The 20,686-nt window shown below is 39.8% G+C and overlaps 1 protein-coding gene across 1 annotated transcript in view; it reads left to right on the forward strand.

Annotated features, from left to right (window-relative positions):
• Positions 1–20,686, forward strand: part of LOC124594244 (ATP-dependent 6-phosphofructokinase-like) — a 426,583-nt gene that overhangs the window by 213,220 nt on the left and 192,677 nt on the right. The window contains exon 8 of the mRNA XM_047132611.1: positions 20,485–20,563. Within this exon, the coding sequence (XP_046988567.1) occupies positions 20,485–20,563 (79 nt within the window). The remainder of the gene's footprint in view (positions 1–20,484; positions 20,564–20,686) is intronic.

The raw sequence follows: 20,686 nt of genomic DNA on the forward strand, positions 1-20,686 counted from the left end.
ATGACTTTCACATTGATAAAACAGGCAGCCAGAAAGCAAATTTTAATGTACACAATTCATGCAGACAGCTTCTGATTGAAATTGGAGGTATTCAAAAATTGACAGAAAAATTAGGTTTATCCGGTTGTAATTCAGCCAGTCCACAAAATTAGTTATCCTTATTGCATCAGAACTCCGAGGACTAAGGGGTAAGCTTAATGAGTTGCTTATTTATGTTGAAGAACTGGAGTTGAGCAAACCGGTTCATATAATGTGCCTCCCTCAACATCATGTGACCACTGGTATAGATGTTTTAAGTGTTACAGGATTCAAGTTAGTTTCTTACTTCTGTAGAGATAATAAGGAGAAAGTATGAGTTATCACATTTGTCAGAAACTGTTTTGGTTTCAAGAATGTTGATATTAATAAATTTTGCTCACAACAGCACTTAGAAGGCTGTGCAACAGAAGTAGTATTTCATAAAATGTCCTTTATAATAGTAAGTGTTAACAGAACACTTTCAGGAAATTTAAACCTCTTCATAAAAAATCTGGAAACTCTGTTGTCCCATCTCACAGTAAAACACAAGTAAATAGTGGTTGCTGGTGATTTTAATGTGGAGTTATTGAAAAGCCCTGTCAGCGAACAATTACTGCAATCAGTAACACTGTTCATTCAGTTTAATTCCTATTGTGAACTTTGCAGCTAGGGTATGTAAATTTACTGAGACAGCTGTTGATAATATCTTTGTAGACAAATCTAGGAAAAAAGGTCATATAACAAAGCCAATAGTAAATGAGCTATCTGATATTAACATGCAGTATCTTGTGTCAAATGCTGGAACTTGTCAGGATAAAATTCTGTTAAATCTGAGTACAGGATAGTAATAAATCTGCCAAAAATTGAGACTTTTAGGAAACTGCTCAAAGACATGAACTGGACAGATGTTCACAATACTTCCTACTCAAATGGAAAATAGAAAGCATTCATTAATAAAGTTACTTCCTCTTTTGAAAATCATTTTCCCCTAAAGGTAACTCAAATCAAACAGAAGCCTAAAAATGCATGATGTATTGAAGCAAGTAATACAGAAATCAAAGCAGCTTTGTTATGAGAAAAAGTTGATAGCATCAGGCAACAAAGTAAAAATTGCATGAGATATAGTCAAGGCAAGACAGGCAAGGCCAAAAATGAAGAGAAACAGATAGCTCTAAAAAGAAATGAGACATTGTTAACAAGCACATGTAGCATTGTAAACCTCTTAAACAAATATTTTGTTTCTGTTACTGACAGCATGGGATTACCAGGTTCAGTAAACAGTGCACAAGAGTATCTGAGACCAGACCTTACAATTTTAGTAATATGGAAATATATGGAAATAACACTAATGTTTCCCAGAGGAGTAACGTCCATCATAAAATTCTTAAAATCTAAGTATTCTAGAGGTTATGATAACATATCAACAAAGTTAATCAAAGAGTTCTGTACATGTTGAGTTCTACCTTAAGTTATTGGTGTAACCAATCTCTTATCAGCACAACATTTCCAGAGTGGCTAAAATATGCTGAAGTCAAGCCTCTTTACAACAAGGGGGATAAAGAGATACCATCAAACTATTGACCAATTTCACTTTTGCTGGCTTTTTCAAAAATATTTGGAAAGGTTGTGCTCGAGTGTCTCTTTAAATGTCTGATGGCAAATAATACAGGGCGATTCAAAAAGAATACCACAACTTTAAAAATGTGTATTTAATAAAAGAAACATAATATAACCTTCTGTTATACATCATTACAAAGAGTATTTAAAAAGGTTTTTTTTTTTCACTCAAAAACAAGTTCAGAGATGTTCAATATGGCCCCGTCCAGACACACGAGCAATATCAACCCGATACTCCAACTCGTTCCACACTCTCTGTAGCATATCAGGCGTAACAGTTTGGATAGCTGCTGTTATTTCTCGTTTCAAATCATCAATGGTGGCTGGGAGAGGTGGCCGAAACACCATATCCTTAACATACCCCCATAAGAAAAAATCGTAGGGGGTAAGATCAGGGCTTCTTGGAGGCCAGTGATGAAGTGCTCTGTCACGGGCTGCCTGGCGGCCGATCCATCGCCTTGGGTAGTTGACGTTCAGGTTTCATAACTAACCTTTTTCGTAGGACTCTCCATACAGTTGATTGTGGAATTTGCAGCTCTCTGCTAGCTCTGCGTGTCGATTTTCCTGGGCTGCGAACAAATGCTTGCTGGATGCGTGCTACATTTTCATCACTCGTTCTCGGCCATCCAGAACTTTTCCCTTTGCACAAACACCCATTCTCTGTAAACTGTTTATACCAACGTTTAATACACCACCCATCAGGAGGTTTAACACCATACTTCGTTCGAAATTGCACGCTGAACAACTGTCGTCGATTCACTTCTGCCGTACTCAATAACACAAAAAGCTTTCTGTTGAGTGGTCGCCATCTTAGCATCAACTGACGCTGACGCCTAGTCAACAGCGCCTCAAGCGAACAAATGTACAACTAAATGAAACTTTATAGCTCCCTTAATTCGCCGACAGATAGTGCTTAGCTCTGCCTTTTGTCGTTGCAGAGTTTTAAATTCCTAAAGTTGTGGTATTCTTTTTGAATCACCCTGTATATTATCCAGGTCACAGTTTTGGTTTCTTAAGGGTTCTGATGCAGAGAAAGCTACTTACACATACAGTGAGAATGTACTTAATTCATTAGGTAACAAATTAGAGGCTACTGGAATTTTCTGTGACATACCAAAAGCCTTTGACCTTGCAAATCACAGAATTCTCCTAAGTAAATTAGAGTATTATATTGTCACTGGAAGTGCTGTGAAATGGTGTGAGTCTTATCTAGCCAACAGGAAACAAAGCTTGCCATGCCATTGTGAAATACCCATGTAGTAAACAGTCAGCCTTCGTCTGACTGGGAATTAATTACATGTGGTGTTCCTCAAGGTTCTATCTTGGGTGTGTTGCTTTTTCTTGTGTACATTAACGATCTCTCATCTGTTATATTGCATGATGCTAAGGGTACCCCCCCCTCCCCGAGATGATACAAACATTGCAGTAAGTTGCAAGTTAAGTACAGATTTATAAATGGCTGCTAATCAAATTCTCACTGACATTAACAAATGGTTTAAAGGTAATTCACTGCCATTAAGCTTTGAAAAGACCCACTATACACAGTTCATAACCTGTAAGATATTTCCCTCCAACAAGTGTATAACACATGAAGACATACAGATAGAAGAGGTTGACAAGTGTTAAACTTCTGGGATTACAACCTGACAATAAATTCAGCTGGGAAGGGCATACCACAGAACTGCTGAAGTGCCTAGACAAGTCTGTATTTGCAGTCAGAATGATGCCACATGTAGGAGATATAAATATTGAAAAAAACTTGCACACTTTGCTTACTTTCATTCTATTATAACATACGGGATCATATTCTGGGGTAACTTGTCAAACCGAGCAAAAGCATATAATAAGAATAACTAGTGGTGTGAATTTAAGAAAATAATGAAGAAACCTGTTCAAGGAATTTTGTATTCTAATCACTGCTTCTCAGTATATTTATTCCTTAATGAAATATTTTGCAAGTAATATATCCATATTTCCAACTAATAGCTCAATACATAGTGTCACTACTAGAGTAAGAATCTACATAAAGACCTAAAATGTCCAGTATTCAGGCACACACATTTTTGATAAATTGCCAGCAACCTTTAAAACCTGGTTTCAGATAAATGATAGTTTAAACAAAGTTCGGAAGACTTTTTGATAGGCACCTCCTCCTACTCAATAGATGAATATCTTAACAGGGGCTGTTAGAACAGCTTAAGTAAAATGTCTGTTAGGTTTCAGGTTTGACAGCATTTTGTTACAACAGTCAAGATTAGATATTTTGTGTTTGATAAATATATTAAAAGTCCATAACTACATTTCATTCTGATAGTGTATTAATTCTGTAAATATCAGCAGTCACAGTTTACTGTAATGTATTCATCTATTTTGACAATCTCCTGACAAATGATCAGGGTAGTGAGCATTATATTTAAATGTTTTATGTTGTTTATGTTTACTTTCTGGCATGTTTCGCATCCATGAGAATCATTTCATTTTTGGCTCAAAGGAACAAAAACTGAATCTAATCTAATAGGCAAAATTCCATAAGAAAATCATTTTTGTGTCTTCTGTTGTGTGGAAAATCACAGTTCAGCTGAAACTGATTCAAGAGGGAAGTAAGCACTAGACCTCCAAGATCCCTCAAGAGATGCCTGCAAGATTTGTGACCACAGTTCTCACACAACTTTCCCATTAGCTTCTACTCATTAGCTCAATAAAAATACTATTTATTTCGGATGGATTGCTTCAGAAAGCAATCTCACAACACAACAGTGAGTGAAAATATTGAAATAAGCCAATAATAAACAGCCAAATACTTTGAACTGAATTTCTCGATTAGTTTATCCCTGTTGTAAAGACATTATCCTAATTTGTTATCAAGCTGGAGTCGAAAGGAAGATTGGTTTAACGTCTTGTCTACATTGAGGTCATTAGAGACAGAGCACAAGCTTGCATTGTGTCAATAATGGGGAAGGAAATTGGTCGTGCCCTTTCAAAGCAAACATCTGTGGCATTTGCCTTTAGCAACTTAAGGAAATACAGTAAATCTAAATCTGTTGTCCTCCTAATGTGAGTTGCATGTGTTAACAACTGCACCATCTTGCTTGGTAGCTAGACTTGAAGGAGTTACACACACATGCACAGTACTTCGCCCACTTAATAACCACTGATCCCAGTGGAACCCCATACATTATCTGTGTGGCTTTCTTATTCTTCTTGTCTTTGTAGTGTTCAGACCATAATGTTTTTAAGATGTCATTCAGTTCCTTTTTTTATGATCTTTTTCTAGTCTTTTTAATCATTTTACTAATAATATTATGAAAAGGATAGATTGCTATCCACCTTATAGAGGAGACATTGATTTGCATGTGGAGTTGCAGACAGGCACAACAGAAAGTCTGCTATACATTTAAGCTTTTGGCCAGCCTCGGAGACCAGAGACAGTGGTCATGTGTGTGTGTGAGTTGTGAATGTGAGTGTGTGTCTTTTCTACTTTAGAAGAAGGCCTTTTTGGCTGAAAGTTTAAATGTCATGCCTGTCTGCAATTCAGGGTGTCCTCTGTACGACACTTAGCAAATTGTCTTTTTCATAATAGTCTTGTTATTCCATTGTGGATTTTCCGTTGTTTGATTTAGTTACTTTACTACATTTACGCAATTATTATGTTATTTTTAGATGTTTAGTTTCTAATGATTCACCTGCACTATGCATATGCAATATGACTACATAAAGAAGATAGTGTGTGAAGCCTTGTATATCTAATATTATACTCATTATTACTATACTCATTATTATTTGTACATATAAATATCAGGTCATTAAGAAACAAAACTGATGACCTGAGTTTTTTGTTAGGAGTGAACAAGAATATTATATTATGTATCAATGAACACTGGTTAAGTGAAGACCAACTGCAGTTATATGTACCCCCAGGCTTTGATTTAGTAACAGGTTATTGTAGACCAACACACAACTATGGGGGAGCCCCTATATATGTTAATAGTGGTATAGACTTGGATTACAGTGCCCTTAGTGTTAATGATTACTGTATAGAAAATGTACTGGAAATAGCAGCAATGTTACTGCCCATGTTAAAACTTATAATAGTGTCTGTATACCACACACCTGATAATGATGTTGAAATATTTGCACAGGCCTTACAGAAACTGATACTACATCACGATAAGTGGCCTAAATATAGGATTTTAATTTTTGGTGACATAAATATTGATATGAGGCAGAACACACCTAAACAACTTAATCTTCTGAATATGCTAAGATCACATGACCTGCACTGCATTAATGAAAACCCAACAAGACAGTCTGCCTGCCTTGATCATGTAATCACAAATGTTGAGACAAATCGGTATGAACTAGGGCTATTCAATACTCATTTTTTGTCAAATCATAAAGGTATTTGGTTAAAATTGATAACAAAAGAACCAGCATATGTCTCCAATAAAATTAAGTACATTAGGCTTTTGAATGAAGAGAACACTGATATCTACAGAACACAAATAAAGATGACAAATTGGAATTACATTCTGCTGGAAAGTAATCATATTGAAAAAGTGTTTACATTATTCATTAGTGCATTGTCGGATACATTTAAAATTTGCTGCCCTAAAGTAATGAGAAAAAATAAGGGAACTATGAGGGAACATGGTCTCACATCAGTGCATAACTGGTTCACACCTGACCTACAAAGGCTCAGAACTCTGTTAATGATTTCCTATGACAAATCAAAAAATAGTGAAGCCGAAAAAGCAAACTACATAAGTTTGAGGCACAAATACAAGGCAGAAATTAGGTTAAGCAAGTGCAAGGCAAATGATGATTATATTAATAAGTCCCAAAATAAATGCAAAGCAGCCTGAACTGTTATCAAGACTCATCTGGGTAGAAATAAAGATGTTAAAAAAAAAATAATTCATGTGATGCTTGTATCACACCAGATGATTTCAACACCTTCTTCATTAATGCTGCCAGTATGGATAATAGTGCTGCAAATGAACATATCCATAAATGTGACAACAACCATATCTCAAATAATAGAAATTCATTTCTACAAAATTTTGAGGATATGGTTCCTGTGTTTAAATGGAAAGAAGTGAAAGTAACAGATATTAAAACTGCAATAGCAAAATTAAGTTATTCAAAATCAGAAGACATTTATGGTCTCTCCAATTTTGTAATTTAAAAAATAGCAGATGTAACAGCACATCCACTCTGTTCATTTTAACAATATGAGTTCAAATGTCTTGGATATCGTGCAGGGTGTATCACAAGGCTCTGTGTTTGGTCCTATACTTTTTATAATATATGTAAATGACTTGCTCAGCACCATGTTATGTAAATCCACACTCTATGCAGATGATACAACTTTTGTTACAGCAGGGAAAGATTTAGGAAAATTAAACGAGGAAAGTGAGTCTCATCTCAGAGCAGCCATCAAGTGGTTTCAATTCAATGACTTGCATATAAATCATGATAAAACTGTACATATTCTCTTTAGCTTGTGTGTTAAGAGTGATAAGATTGATTGTGTCTCAGCTAAACTACTTGGGATCCATCTTGATTCAAAATTAATGTTGAAGAGTCATACCGATTATATTTGTACTAAGTTGGCACATGTGACATATTTGTTAGGTAAACTAAGGTCATGTGTTAGTGATAAGTTATTACTCAATGCACACTATGCCTTTTTCCACACCCATTTAACTGCCACTCTATTATGGGGAAACTCAACCAGAACAAAACACGTTTTCATTTGGCAAAAGAAGGCAGTCAGATGCACCCATGGAGTCAGAAATAACAAGTCTTGTAGACCATATTTCAAAAATCTAAAAATACTAACAGTTGCAGCCCTCTTTATACTAAGTTGTCTTATACACACAAAAGAAAACCAACACAGTCACAAACTACGACAATCTATCCATCACCATGACACACGTATAAAACAGCAAATTGACATCCCAGTTGCTAGACTAAAGTAAACTCAAGATAGTTACAGTTACATGGGAGCAAAACTATTTAACATGTTGCCAATAGAGGCACATAGTGTGTCACTGAATGAGTTTGAAAGTGTCACAAAGAAATGGCTTAGAGAAAAAGCTTTTTATACGATAGAAGAGTTTATAATGTGCACTAAAGATGATCTTACGTACCGGTACTAATATAGTTTCACTTAGATTAAACTTATACATGTAAATATAATGCAAATACCTTGTGCAGCATCAAGGACAAATTTTTGTATCTTATTAGACAATATGATTTACAATATATTACACCATTTCTGTTAGTTATGTAAACTGTATATGTACACAAATGACGACATCAATCACATTTTTTAATGCCCAAAGATGGATAATAAAATAAATAAATAAAATAACCTTCATCACTTTTGCAAGGATTTCACAGGATGGTTTTGTAACTACCTCTGTGAATTCTGTAATTAGTCTAGTCTTGAATCTTGTCTTCACAATCCTTATGGTAATTATATATGTTGGGGTGTATTGTATTGATAGATTCCTCATTTAAAGTGGTGCTTGAAACTTTGTAAGTGGGGTTTCACAGGCTAGACTTTTCTGTCCTAGAAGCATCAGTAACTTCAGGGTCCCCCCCCCCCCCCCCCCCCCCCCCCCCCCCCGTGTCATCTTGAAGCTCTTGCTTGGACCAAACAAACCAGTGACTGTTTGTGCTGCCCTTCTTTATATACAGGTTGATTATACTTGAAGTTAAACTTTCAAACCACTTTGGAAATGACACCACTGGTCAGAATGACATCAAATTGCAATGGCATATTATCGAAGAAGGGGGAAAATGTGTGGCAGAAGAAAAATAAATAGTTACAGAATGTAGTACTAGATGGTGCACTGTAAGCATCATAATTTAATAGTGGTCGACTATAAGTGACAAATGAATCATACAACAATGCCCAAGGTGTACATTGGACGTTAAACAAACTATACTATTCAGTGAGTGGGTGTACAGGTGTGATACTGTTAGTTACATAAGCCCATCTGCCATAGGAAGTTCATATCACATTGGATGGGAAAAATTGGTTTTTAACTGTCCTGAGGCCAAAAACTGCATAAAAATCATTGATCACATTGGCTTTTAATTGTACCTGGGACCAAAAACTCCATAAAAAGCACCTATCACATTGGTTTTTAATTGTCCTGAGGCCAAAAACCACATAAAAAGCGTCAATCAAAATCAAATCATATTATTAACTTCCGTGTGACTGGCGCAAAACATGTTCAATATGCTGTTGACCAATTTCTGTAACAAATTGAAATCGATGAACGGCATGTTACACAACTGACCGAAGTGTTTCCGGGGTCTCATTCAGAATGTTTTTGTACAATACATGCCTTCAATACAGCTAAGTTTGCAGTCGAACACTGAACACAACATCTTTCAGATAGCCTCACAGCCAGAAGTCACTTGGAGTTAGATCAGCTGATCAGGATGGCCAGGCCATAGCTAAATGGCAGCTGATAATTCTAGCATTTCCGAAATGGCACTTCAGCAGCTGCTTAACTGTATTTGCAATGTTTGGAGGTGCGCCATTTTGCATAAAAATGATGCCATCCACACACCCACACTGTAGGTGAGCTGGATTGAAGTGGTTGTGCAAAAGACACTCCTAGTGCTTACCAGTGTTGGAACAGGTAACAGGACTGGAAGCACCTGTCTCTTCAAAAAGATATGGCCCTATGGTAAATCATGCTGTAAACCTCCACCACACAGTGACCTTTTCAGGATGAAGTGGTACTGGTTGATTTGCGTGTGGATTTTCCATTGCCCATATTTGACAATTCTGTGTATTGAAATATCCTGTCAAATGGAAGTGGACTTCATCTGTCCACAGCCGATCATTTTCCACTTCCATGCAAGCAAGAAATTCTAAAGCAAAGGTCTCCCTTGCTGACAGGTCAACAGGAAGCTTCTAATGCACATGGGTAATTCTGATTGGATAGCAAAGAAGGATGTTTTCGTAAGATTTTATGTATCATGCTCATGTGTATGTCCAATGTCCAGACAGTTCCAATGTTCACACCATCATTTGTCTCCTCCTGCACTGCTGTGGCCACTGCTTCCACTGGTGTTGAATCAGTTTGTTTCCTCCCTCTACCAGGTTGCACACCAAAAGAACCCATCTTTTCAAATTTTTGAATCATTTTCTCCAGACCCATGGCAGTCATTGGACCGATGCCTTTTTTCAGACCCTTCAGTGTCATAACTTCTGAAGAGTGACATGTGCAGAATCATCATTCTTGTAATACAGCTTTACAAGCCCAGTGCGATCCTGCATTGAGACAGTCCTGTTGAACGTTGCAGCCATGGAAGGAGGAAAAGCCATGTATCCGGTTTGTTGACAGGTGTTTTCATTTACGTATTCTGACACATGCAAGCGCCATCTGTTGATCAATTTTCACACTATTTTTTTTCTTCTGCCATACATTTTCCCCCTTCTCTGATAATATTCTATTGCAATTTGACATCATTCTGACCAGTGGTGTTATTTCTACAGCATTTTGAAAGTTTAACTTTAATTATAATCACCCTTTCCATTTGTTATGCTATTGGTGCTTTTCAGTTTGAGGCTCACACATTGTGTGATAGGTCGCATGAGTGCTCTGTAAGTGATATCCATTGTAGAGAGACGGTTTTTTTCATAGTAAGCTACCACTGAACTGATGTCTGCCACTTCTTTAACTATTACTGAACCTTTGTGATTGGTTTTTGTATGATTTGACTGATTCTAATTGTAACTAAATGATGCTTCAGGCATTGGATGCTGTTTTTTTGTGAACAATTTTACATTTGTAAACATTTAAAGCACCACTCTGACATTTTATCAAGTTCTGACTGAATATTTGTGTAGCATTTTTCAATCAGTACTTGTAGGTAGTGGGGAGCAGGCTTGGTAATTACAATGATGAATAATCACTCTCACTCCTGTCACTTACGATGAATACTTTTATTCTCACAGCGTATACATAATGCGTATAGCATAGAGTGCATACTACAGAGAACTGCATACTACAGAGAACTGATCTGGCAAAGATACAGTTGCTCTTGCTGCGGTAGGGCAGTGATATTATTGAGGGGTGGGGTTAGAGCCAGTGGTTCTACGTCCCCACAGAGCCTCTCACCACAAGTGCAGAGCACAGTGACTGGTGTATGTCATGATGCATTGTCCTGCTGGCGATGTTGAGGACTGACATATCATAGTCTGCCAGGTGCCCAGATGACGACCCTTGACATTGGTGGCGGTGCCAATGGGGCATTGAAGTGTTGGTGGCTGGATGTTGTGTTGTCCAGTAAGTCTGTCAGTTCGCCAGCGGTGGTGTTCGGGGTGTCAATCATTGTTATGAACTGCTCCAGGTCCAACACGAGCAGGTAGCTGTCCGAAGAAAGACTGGATTTCAGACCAGCTGTGTCGATAGTAGGTGAAAGGGGTGTGGAGCATGCTAATGACATCAAGACTGTGCTGTATCCAGTCTGTCTATTATCAGATTTGTCCCTAACCTCAAGTAGTGAGTCCTGCAGTGTTACAGAAATGTCTTCTTGCAGGTAGTCTCACAGGGCTAGGCTAACTGTAAGCTGGCTTGAGGGGCCTGGAGCTGGGGTCAGTGAAGAGTAAACACAGGGTGTGTCCGCTGAAGTCCACGCCAGTTTTAGCCAGTTCAGTGACACTGTTGTGATTTTTCCAGCTTGCAAGATATCAAAAGTGTTTGGCCTTCATTTCAACACCTTGGACAGGCCACTGTATGCAGGCTGGAGGGCGGGTTTGATGGCGTCAGTCCAGAGCATGACATGTGTACGCTATTGGAGGTCCTTGTGCACAAAAATGGTTGGTTTGGCATGATAGGATGGTGATGGGATGCAGACATGGCATGTGGTTCCTGACACGTTTCCCTAGGACTGGCAGGTTGATGTCCATGGGGTCAGTAGTTTGTGACATGAACTCTGCTGGGAGTGTGATCGGTTCCCCATAGAGTGCCTCTGCCAGTGAGGCATCCAGATCTTCTTTTTAGGCAGCTTGTATGCCCAGCAGCACCCAGGGGAGGGCCTCTGTCTACTCCTGGTCATGGCATACAAGTAGTGTCTTGAGGGTGCAGTCTGTTGGCTTGAGGATGGTAGGATGTCGTGTGGAACCAGTGGCACACACAGAGACAGCAGAGCTTGGAGAACAAGGCCAACTTGAACTGCCAGCCCTGGTCTGTTGTCAGGGTCTTTGGGAAGCTGAAGCGCGCAATCCATAGTGTGACGAAAGCTCGGGTGACGGTGTCGACCAAGATATCAGTCAGAGATGTGGCCTCCACCCATTGAGTTGTTCTGTCAATGGCTGACAGGATGTACTTGTATTCGTATGGATCTGGGAGTGGCCCCATCAGGTCTCCGTGGACGTGTGGACATGTTGGAAACGACCCTTCGGGATGGGGAATTTCCCAAAGGGCAATTGGGTGTCAATGCTGTCTTGGTCCATTGGCACTGGATACAGGCTCTCATCCATGCAGCCCAGTCCCATTTAATGTTAGTCCAAATGAAACATTCTGTTATGAGTTTCAGTGTTGGACGTACTCCAGCATAAGACAAACTGTGGATTAGGTCGAAAACTATCTTCCTGAAGTTCTGTGGGACGATTGTCTTTGCCTACCACAGGATATGTCACACCAAACTAGTTTTTTTGTGCCTGCAATGGTGCACTGCTTGAGCTGGAGGCCCTTGTGTGTCCAGATAGCAGATTTTGAAGGTCAGTGTCAGTTGTTTGTGCCTCTGCTAGTTGGTCGAAGTGAAGGTGTGCCGATGTGGCAGCGAGTCATGAGAGGTAGTCAGCCACCATGTTTTCTGTCCCCCGTACATAGCAGACGTCCATAGTACATTGTGAAATTAACTCTAGGTGACGGAATTGCCAAGGGGAGGTATTGGCTGGTGGGTTTTTAATAGCATCAGCCAGGGAATGGTGGTCTGTGTAGATAGTAAACGGCTGACCCCCTCATGTCATCTTGGAAATACCAAACCACCTTGTATTTTGCCAAAAGCTCACAGTCAAAGGTTGACCACATTTTCTGGGAGTTGGTAAGTTTCTGCGAGAAAAACTGTAGGGGCTGGGTTGCACCGGGGATTTCCTATTGAGCACCATCCCAATCGCCCGGTCGCTGGCATCGGCCGTTGTAGCTATAAGGGCTTCTGGCGATGGGAGTGCCAAGTTGGCACTCTGAGTGAGCTTGGATTTGATGTTCATGAAAGCTGCTTGCATATCTGCAGTCCAAGTGAGCTTACATTTGCCTGATGTGTTCTTGCGACGGAGTGACTCAGTGAGCGGCAGAATTGTTTCCGTGGCATGGGGGACGTGTTGTCAGTAAAAATTAATTACCGCTAAAAATGGCACAACTCTTGATAATCCTTTGGGGGTAGTAGGTTACAGCTTTGGTCTATCTTTTCTGGGGTGGGACAGATGCCAGAAGCGTTGACATGATGGCCTATGAATGTAACACATTTTTGTCGGAATTGCCATTTGTCCTCATTGACCACAACACCATGCTGTGCTAATTTGTCGAATGCCATTTGGAGGTGTTTCTCATGATCTTGAGCTTATTGTGAGAAGATAATTACATAATCCAAGTAACTAAGCAAAAGGGCATGGTAAAAAAAAAAAAGCCATAAATGAACTGTTGCCAAGTCTGGTCTGCATTCTTTAGTCCAAAGGGCATAAAGAGGAATTAAAATTGGACAAACTGTGTAATTATTGCCATCTTTGGGATGTCATCCATGGTCTTTGGGATCCGTGAATAAGCTCTTTTGCAGTCAATCATCCTAAAGATGGTTGCATCAGGCAGTTACTGGGAGAAGTCCTGAATATTGGGCATGGTTTAACTATCAGTTATGATGCATGCATTCAAATGTCTGTACTCCCCACACAGGTGCCATGTTTTATCTTTTTTCATTCTCATAGTAATTGGTAAGGCCCACACACTGTCTGATGGCCTGATGGTACCCTCGCGTAACAGTTCATCTATCACGACCTTGGCCACCTTTAGTTTGTGAAGGGTAAGGCCGTGTGGTTGGTATGGGCCGGTGGACCAGGGTAGTATTACTTCTATCTGGAGTATCTTTGTATACAGTGTTAATCTTTTTACAGAGCTAATGAGGAGTAGCACATAAGGCACATGATCCACTCGCGAAGGTTATATCACTGTTTGCACGCGACTTACTCATGAGAGCATTACTGTTTTTGCGCAGCCTGCTCATGGGAGCATCATCACAAAGTAAGAGACACTCGACTGACCTGTGGTTCTGAAGGCCTGGCGGTATCTCGGGAGGACGGCTCTCATTGTTGCTCTTGCGATGACAGCTGTTGCTGTGTGATGTGCAGTTATGCCATGAGCTCAGAGCAGCAGTTGCAGGGGTATTCGTTAGCTGCTCATGAGCTGGCATTGGTCTGGCAGAGGTCGGTGTACGCAGTAGTCTTGGTTTTGAGCTCCTCAAACAATGCCTGGCACTTAAACATGAGGTCCAGTACTGTTTCAGAGGTAAGAGAAGAGGCAGCGGAGTCTCATCCATTGGTAGGTGATCACTGTTTACTCCACTGATTGGCCTGTGGCTGTCATGATGTAGTAGTAAGGCCATACCCAGGTCTGGCAGAAGGTTATAATGCCTCAAAAAATCTGTGCCCAACTATGGTGTTGGCCAAGAAAAACCTCCATGGGTGAAGGGTGTGGTTGTCCAGTCGAACTGTGATAAGAGGCTGTGCCTATCATGGGAATCACTGTATCGTTCGTGGCACTTGTATAGGGGATGGTGTATGTTTTCCGGGCACCAACTGAGGTGGCAGTGTGCTAACGTTGGCACTCGTGCCGACTAGGAAGTACGCTCTAAGATGGTTGTTGTAGAAGAAGAGCCGCATACCATTAAAATGTAGTCACGGGATATGACGAGTGTTGTAGCGAGGCAGCTTGGAGCAGGAGAGTGACCTGATGCAGAGGGCACATCTGAGCACTGAAGCTTGTGTGGAACCAGCAGGGGCATGTGGCCCAGTAGGCACAGTGTCCTGGCTAGGTGAGTCGTTATGACGGTTAGATATGGGTTGACAGCCAGGCGTGAATGTGGCTTGTTTACATTCCATAACAAACATGGTGCCTGGCTCCATCGTGGCATCTAACTGTTGGTGCCTCACCGCTGTGGAATCTTGTGAGGCTGCTGTGGGTGCTGCATGGAAGGGCTCGGCTGAGGTGGGAGCAGCTCAGCGACTGTTGCTTGGATGGGTCCTGGTCTCCGTGGGTGCGTACAGTGCCCACACTGGCCCGGGCTGGCTGTAAATGTAACAGGTGTTGACATCGGTGCCGTAGCTGATGTGAGTGTTTATCAAAGCATGATGTTGTTCGAGAGCAAGCATCAGGTTGGCGAGGCATAACCAGGTTTCCAGTGGTTTGTCCTCACACGTTAGCATGGCTGTCTGTATGTTTTGAGGCAGTTTGAGAAGCCATAATGACCAGAGAGCATGATCTTGTAAGAGGTTTGTGTCAATTGGCATGCATAACCTGCACCAGTGCGCTGATGTAGAATCGTGGCCCAGTGACATCTGAATGATGGCTAGGTGGAGTTGTTGTTCAGGTGAACGTGACAGGTGCTGTAGTATGAGCATCATCACTGTCTCATATCTGTCAATGGTTGGTGCATGCAGTAGGAGGTCGCTGATAAGATCGGTGTTGGTGTGGAGGTGGTTCAAAAGCACCAAAAAGTTGTTGTGGTTGTCTGTGGTCCCAGCCGATTCCATCATGCACTCGCAGAGTGTGAACCATAATTGTGTAGAATCAACTTGTAGTGGCGGCACATGTAACTTGGTGTGTGGTCGGTGGTAATCTGCCTGGTGGTGAAGGGCTGCGACTAATATGAGGTCATTCTAATTGTATGAAGTAAATTGTGCAGGTTCGTGAACACTGTCTGGTGGCACTGATAGAGGCAGCAGCTGGCGTCGCGATGTGGTAGTCATGATATGTGTGTCGGTGATGTGGGTGTTGTGACCGATTACTGGGGGACACAACATGGGTGTCATAGCTGGTGCGTTGGCGTCATGGAGGATGGCATCGTGGCAGGGTACTGAGGAATGTGGCATGGTGGATGGGTCCTGGTCCGTCGCAATAATGGTGGACGGCGCGTCAGTGTAGGTCATCCAAAGTGGCAGCCTTGTGTTCCCACAGTGCGTGGGCCTTAGTTGCAGCGAGGCTTGCTGTATTGATACGCTGTGGTCACGAGATGTGAAAACCCAGGCTTTCTCTCACCACTTTCACTGATAACATCATACTTGATTAGCAATTTAGTATGTTTGTCCACTTGGCGACAGCTAATCATGCCCTTCTTTGGCTGTTGTTAAAACAATGGGAACATTGTTGATCATTCAAGAACCATTGTTGCTCTGGTTATATCGTCTGGGAATCAGTGAGAACATCAATTACATGCACAAATAAATCGTGTGTAGTGATGCCAGGCGATGAAACACTATCATGGGGCATATGCTTTGCAGTGTGAAGTTTGTATCCCACAATTATTGGCGGTGTGCTGCTGCAAGTACAACTCTGTATTTTGCGGCACAGTTGAAAAGAAAATAATGGGGTCACCACTGTAGGTGGTGGGGAGCGGGCATGGTAATTACGATGATAAATAATCGATCATTCTCCCGCCTCTTACTATGAATACTTTTATTCTTCAGTGTATACACAAGGCATGTAGCATAGAGCGCATACTACAGAGAACTGATCTGGCAAAGATACAGTTGTTCTTGCTGCAGAAGTGCAGCTGTATTGTTGGGGGGTACAGCCAATGGTCCTACATCCCCACACCATCATTATAGATAACTACCTAATCAAAGAGTTTGAAATTACTATTAATATTGTGTGCAAGGTCATTAACACACAACATGAAGAGCAGGTGTCTCAACACAATACGCTGGGGCAAGCCTGAAATCAGTGAGTGTCTTTCAACCCAAGATAACATATTGAAAAGGATAGATTGCTAATCACTACATAGAAGAAGCACTGAGTTGCAGATAGACTGAAAAAAAGACTGGTTAACTGTTAGCTTTCAGACAGGTAAGTCCTTTAGAAACAGAAAACTCACATTCACACAAGTACTAACACAGGGTCACTTGACCCGAACTGTCAGTGCTAGTAAGGCCTGAGCAACCATGTTTGTGTGAGTCATTCTTGTGTGAGTATGTATCCGTTTTCTGCTTCTGAAGGATTTTTTTATCTTCAGGCTAATAGTCTAGCAGTCTTTTTGTTGTACCTGTCTGTACCTCCATACCTACTCTATGTGGTGAGTAACAGCATATCTTTTTTGTGTTGGTGTTATTCCATGCTGGAATTTCTAGATAAAATACATGTCTCATCTCTAGTAAGTTATCCTTAATCTGCCACAAATTTCATTTGATACCCTATTCAGTCATACTGTCGATTATAAGTATAGAGATGGTATTGAATCAAATACATTTCAGAGATCAAGATATACAGCATCCACAGGATTGTCTTGATAAAGAGCTTTCCCAATTTATGTGAGAAAAGCAAAAATTGGTCTTTACAGGTCTGATGTTTTTGAAACTCAAGTTGATTTTTGGATGGAGGAGGTGGTTCTGTGTGATATTCCTCATTATATTTGAATGCTGAATACATTTCAAGAGTAAACAACAGGTGTATGTCACTGATACTGAACTGCAGCTTTGTGGATCACTTCTGCTACACTTCATGTCAACAAGTGAAACCCTTGCTTTCTTCCAGCTATTAAATACATTTTTCTGTTCAAAAGATGTATAGTATACTATGGCTAAAAAAGAGAAAATAATTGGCATATTAATTCAAAGGTGACCAGTTTCAATCCTCACATGGTCATCTTCAGACCTACAGCCATTTTGATCGACGATGACTGTGTATGGAGCAGTAACTGTTGAATGATAGTAGCCAATACCTCAGCAGTTCCTGCTCAATATACAGCCATTGTCCATCAAAATGATTGTAGGTCTGAAGATGATCATGTAATGATCAAAACTGGTCGCCATTGAATAAATGTGTCGTACAATCTAGACTGTTATAATTATTTTCAGAGATTGTAATTGGATCACTGATACCTCCAACAATATTTTTAAAAATAGTTAAAAAAGTGGCAAACGCGGCTATAAATTGTGAGTAGAGTCTGACATGCATTTCATTGGGCTCTGAGCCTTGTTTAGTCTTTGCTGTTTCAACACACTAACCACTCAACTGGACAGGCAGACTTTGCTGTCATTATATTCCGTCTATTTCCATCATGAATTGGCTGATGAACTGTCATGTGTACATGATTTTCAGAGAAGGCATTTAGTACTGTTTACAGTATGTCTTGTAATGCTTGCCACTTACAAAACCCTGAATTTCCACTGGCATATAAAAAGTACAAATAGCTTATGAGAATGCAGCTAAGTGAACTTTTGACATCAACTGATATATCGATAGGTGCATACTCTTGTCATTTTCAAGGCACAAACACAATGTGAATCTGTTGTGCAAGTAAATTTTAAAACTCACTGTGAAGAGCATATGTGGAAGGACACACACTCACACACACACACACACACACACACACACACACACACACACACACATGCACTTGTGCTACAAAATAAAATATGGCATGCTACAACTGTAAGGAATACAATAGACACCACCTTAAACAAACCAGGATCATCCTGTATAAATCCTATAAGAGCTCTAATCTTAAATGGCAATGAAAAAACACATTCCACATCATATTTCCACAGAATACAACCAATCCTGTCAGAAATGCTTCCTGTGTTAGGAAGATAATAGACATTGTTGTCACCTCATTATAATCATCACTCACCCAGTTCATGGTTTGTCAGTAGCACAACACACATTTGATCATTTTTTCTCTATAACCATTCTTATAAGAGATGGCTTCAAGATGGGCTAATTCAGTTAAGAGACTTTGGAGACCTGAAATGATGTGTGCCCTGTGAACCAAGGTATGAAGTACCTAATCAGGCTGAGCTGGAAGGTGGCAATTATCAGCCTGTAGACACAAATCAAAGTGAGTTGGCTTCCATTAAATGGGCTAACCTTATGTTCCATCAGCCTTCCTCCTGAGCAACACATCTAGGCAGGGAAGGCAGCCATTCTTATCCGTCTCCATTGTGAAGTGAATATTCTACACCTAAAAATACATGAGTACTCTGCAGTTCCAGATCCCAGACAACACACACAGTTCATTCCTTTGTGCTTTGCAGCCTTGTTCTCACAATGGATGCCTGAACAGTGTCTTCAACATGTTGAATGAGGCCTTCAGGCATAAACATTGAGTGCACAAGGTGATATTTCTTATTACTTGCCATAATCTTCTTAAGGGCTGCCATTATTTGCCTTAAATTCAAACTATGAATGATTAGTAGACCACAACCATTTTGTGTGTGCTTTCTATTGATTTGGAACAACAGGTCTTTCAACAGGTGAGGAGTATCTCACTGACTAACTTTCACTCATCCTCATTACAGGTGAGTTTTTCTCATACTAGGGTCTGAGTGATATGCCCTTCCCTTTTAACCTTCCTCAACTTATCCCTCTTTCCTTCTCCGAGGAAAGAACTATTAACACTGAAAGTTAAAAGTGATCACATTTTCTCTCATTTGTGTCTTACTGCCAGTACTGCACATTTCATCTTTTGAAGCAAAGTACTGGCCAACATATCTGTCTCATAATTTATTAGTTTTCTCACCAGCATTTTCCTTTAATGTAATTAAGCTTGCTGATTCTATTTTAATTTCTGGATCTGTTACAGCACAAATGTGACAAGTCACCTTTAAGAACTGAAGCAACAAAAAGATTTACATTGATTCCATGATACTACAAAGAATATTTCTTTTTTTCCCTCTAACAGCCTCCACCAAAACCTCAACTAAAAAGCCAGAGTATAGTGGAAATTTATGATAAATGCTGAAAATATACTCTCACATTGAAAGGAACAAATTAAATCTAACACTTCACAAATGCCGATTTACTACAAAAAATTATGCATTAAACTCATAAGTTTTGTAATTTATCCGTGTTGATATACACTGAAATTTGGGGTGAAATATTTTTTTGTATCAGGATAGTACTGCCAAAATTATGCAAAGTAGGAATGTATATTATAGCAAATACAGTAGCATGGAATATGGTTTCTGCAGCACTCAACATAAAAAAAAAAATCTTGATTTAGTTAACATATTTAGTTTCCAACAGACACTTTTCTATTATAATATGTAACTTAACTGGCATTACTTTCCTTAAGTTTCTCTTGCAGTGTGGGATTTATAGAACATTATGTATCTGTGTATGAATGAATGCTGTTCCTCTCGTTCTTGTATTCATTCCCTTCAAACATAAATCAGCTCGGAACATCTACCTACTCAATTACTATCACTACTACAATGACTAATTTTTAGCCATATAGATAATGTAACTGAACTGCAGTTGTTAACAATTGCTTTCTTTTACTGATGTTATAAGTTGAATATTTCTCTTTGCCACCCAAACTTGGACGACTGCTCCAACTCCCCTGGTATGTGTAGCATTAACTGAACTCCTTGCTGACTTTCCTGTCAAACATTGCAAATGCTTGTTTCATCATTTCTTCTGTTCCTTCTAGACAAGCAGTTTGTAGATCTGAAAGAAAGTGTATTGTATAGTTATTATATTTATCTGTCAATCTACTGCTGCTAAATAATAATTTCTCATTTTTATATACAGTTTTCTTATGCAATTGAGATTTATTTATTTGAATATTTATGTTTTATATTTATAAAGGTATCGTATTATTTTGCAGGAACTTTGCTCGAAACTTAGATATGTACAAGAAACTTACCAGATTGAAACCACCAGCATCAGTTGGACATTTGGCAGAGGTATTTTGTTTATCACTTACTCTTTAATTTGTGTATTGATGTATGTAAAAGCTGTCAACATTTTCCAGAGCATACATAAAATAAAAAAGCCAAGTCCGTAAAAACCAGGACTGAGGGAGAGTA

The sequence above is a fragment of the Schistocerca americana genome, chromosome 1, assembly GCF_021461395.2.
Source record: "Schistocerca americana isolate TAMUIC-IGC-003095 chromosome 1, iqSchAmer2.1, whole genome shotgun sequence".
NCBI classification, from domain to species: domain Eukaryota; kingdom Metazoa; phylum Arthropoda; class Insecta; order Orthoptera; family Acrididae; genus Schistocerca; species Schistocerca americana.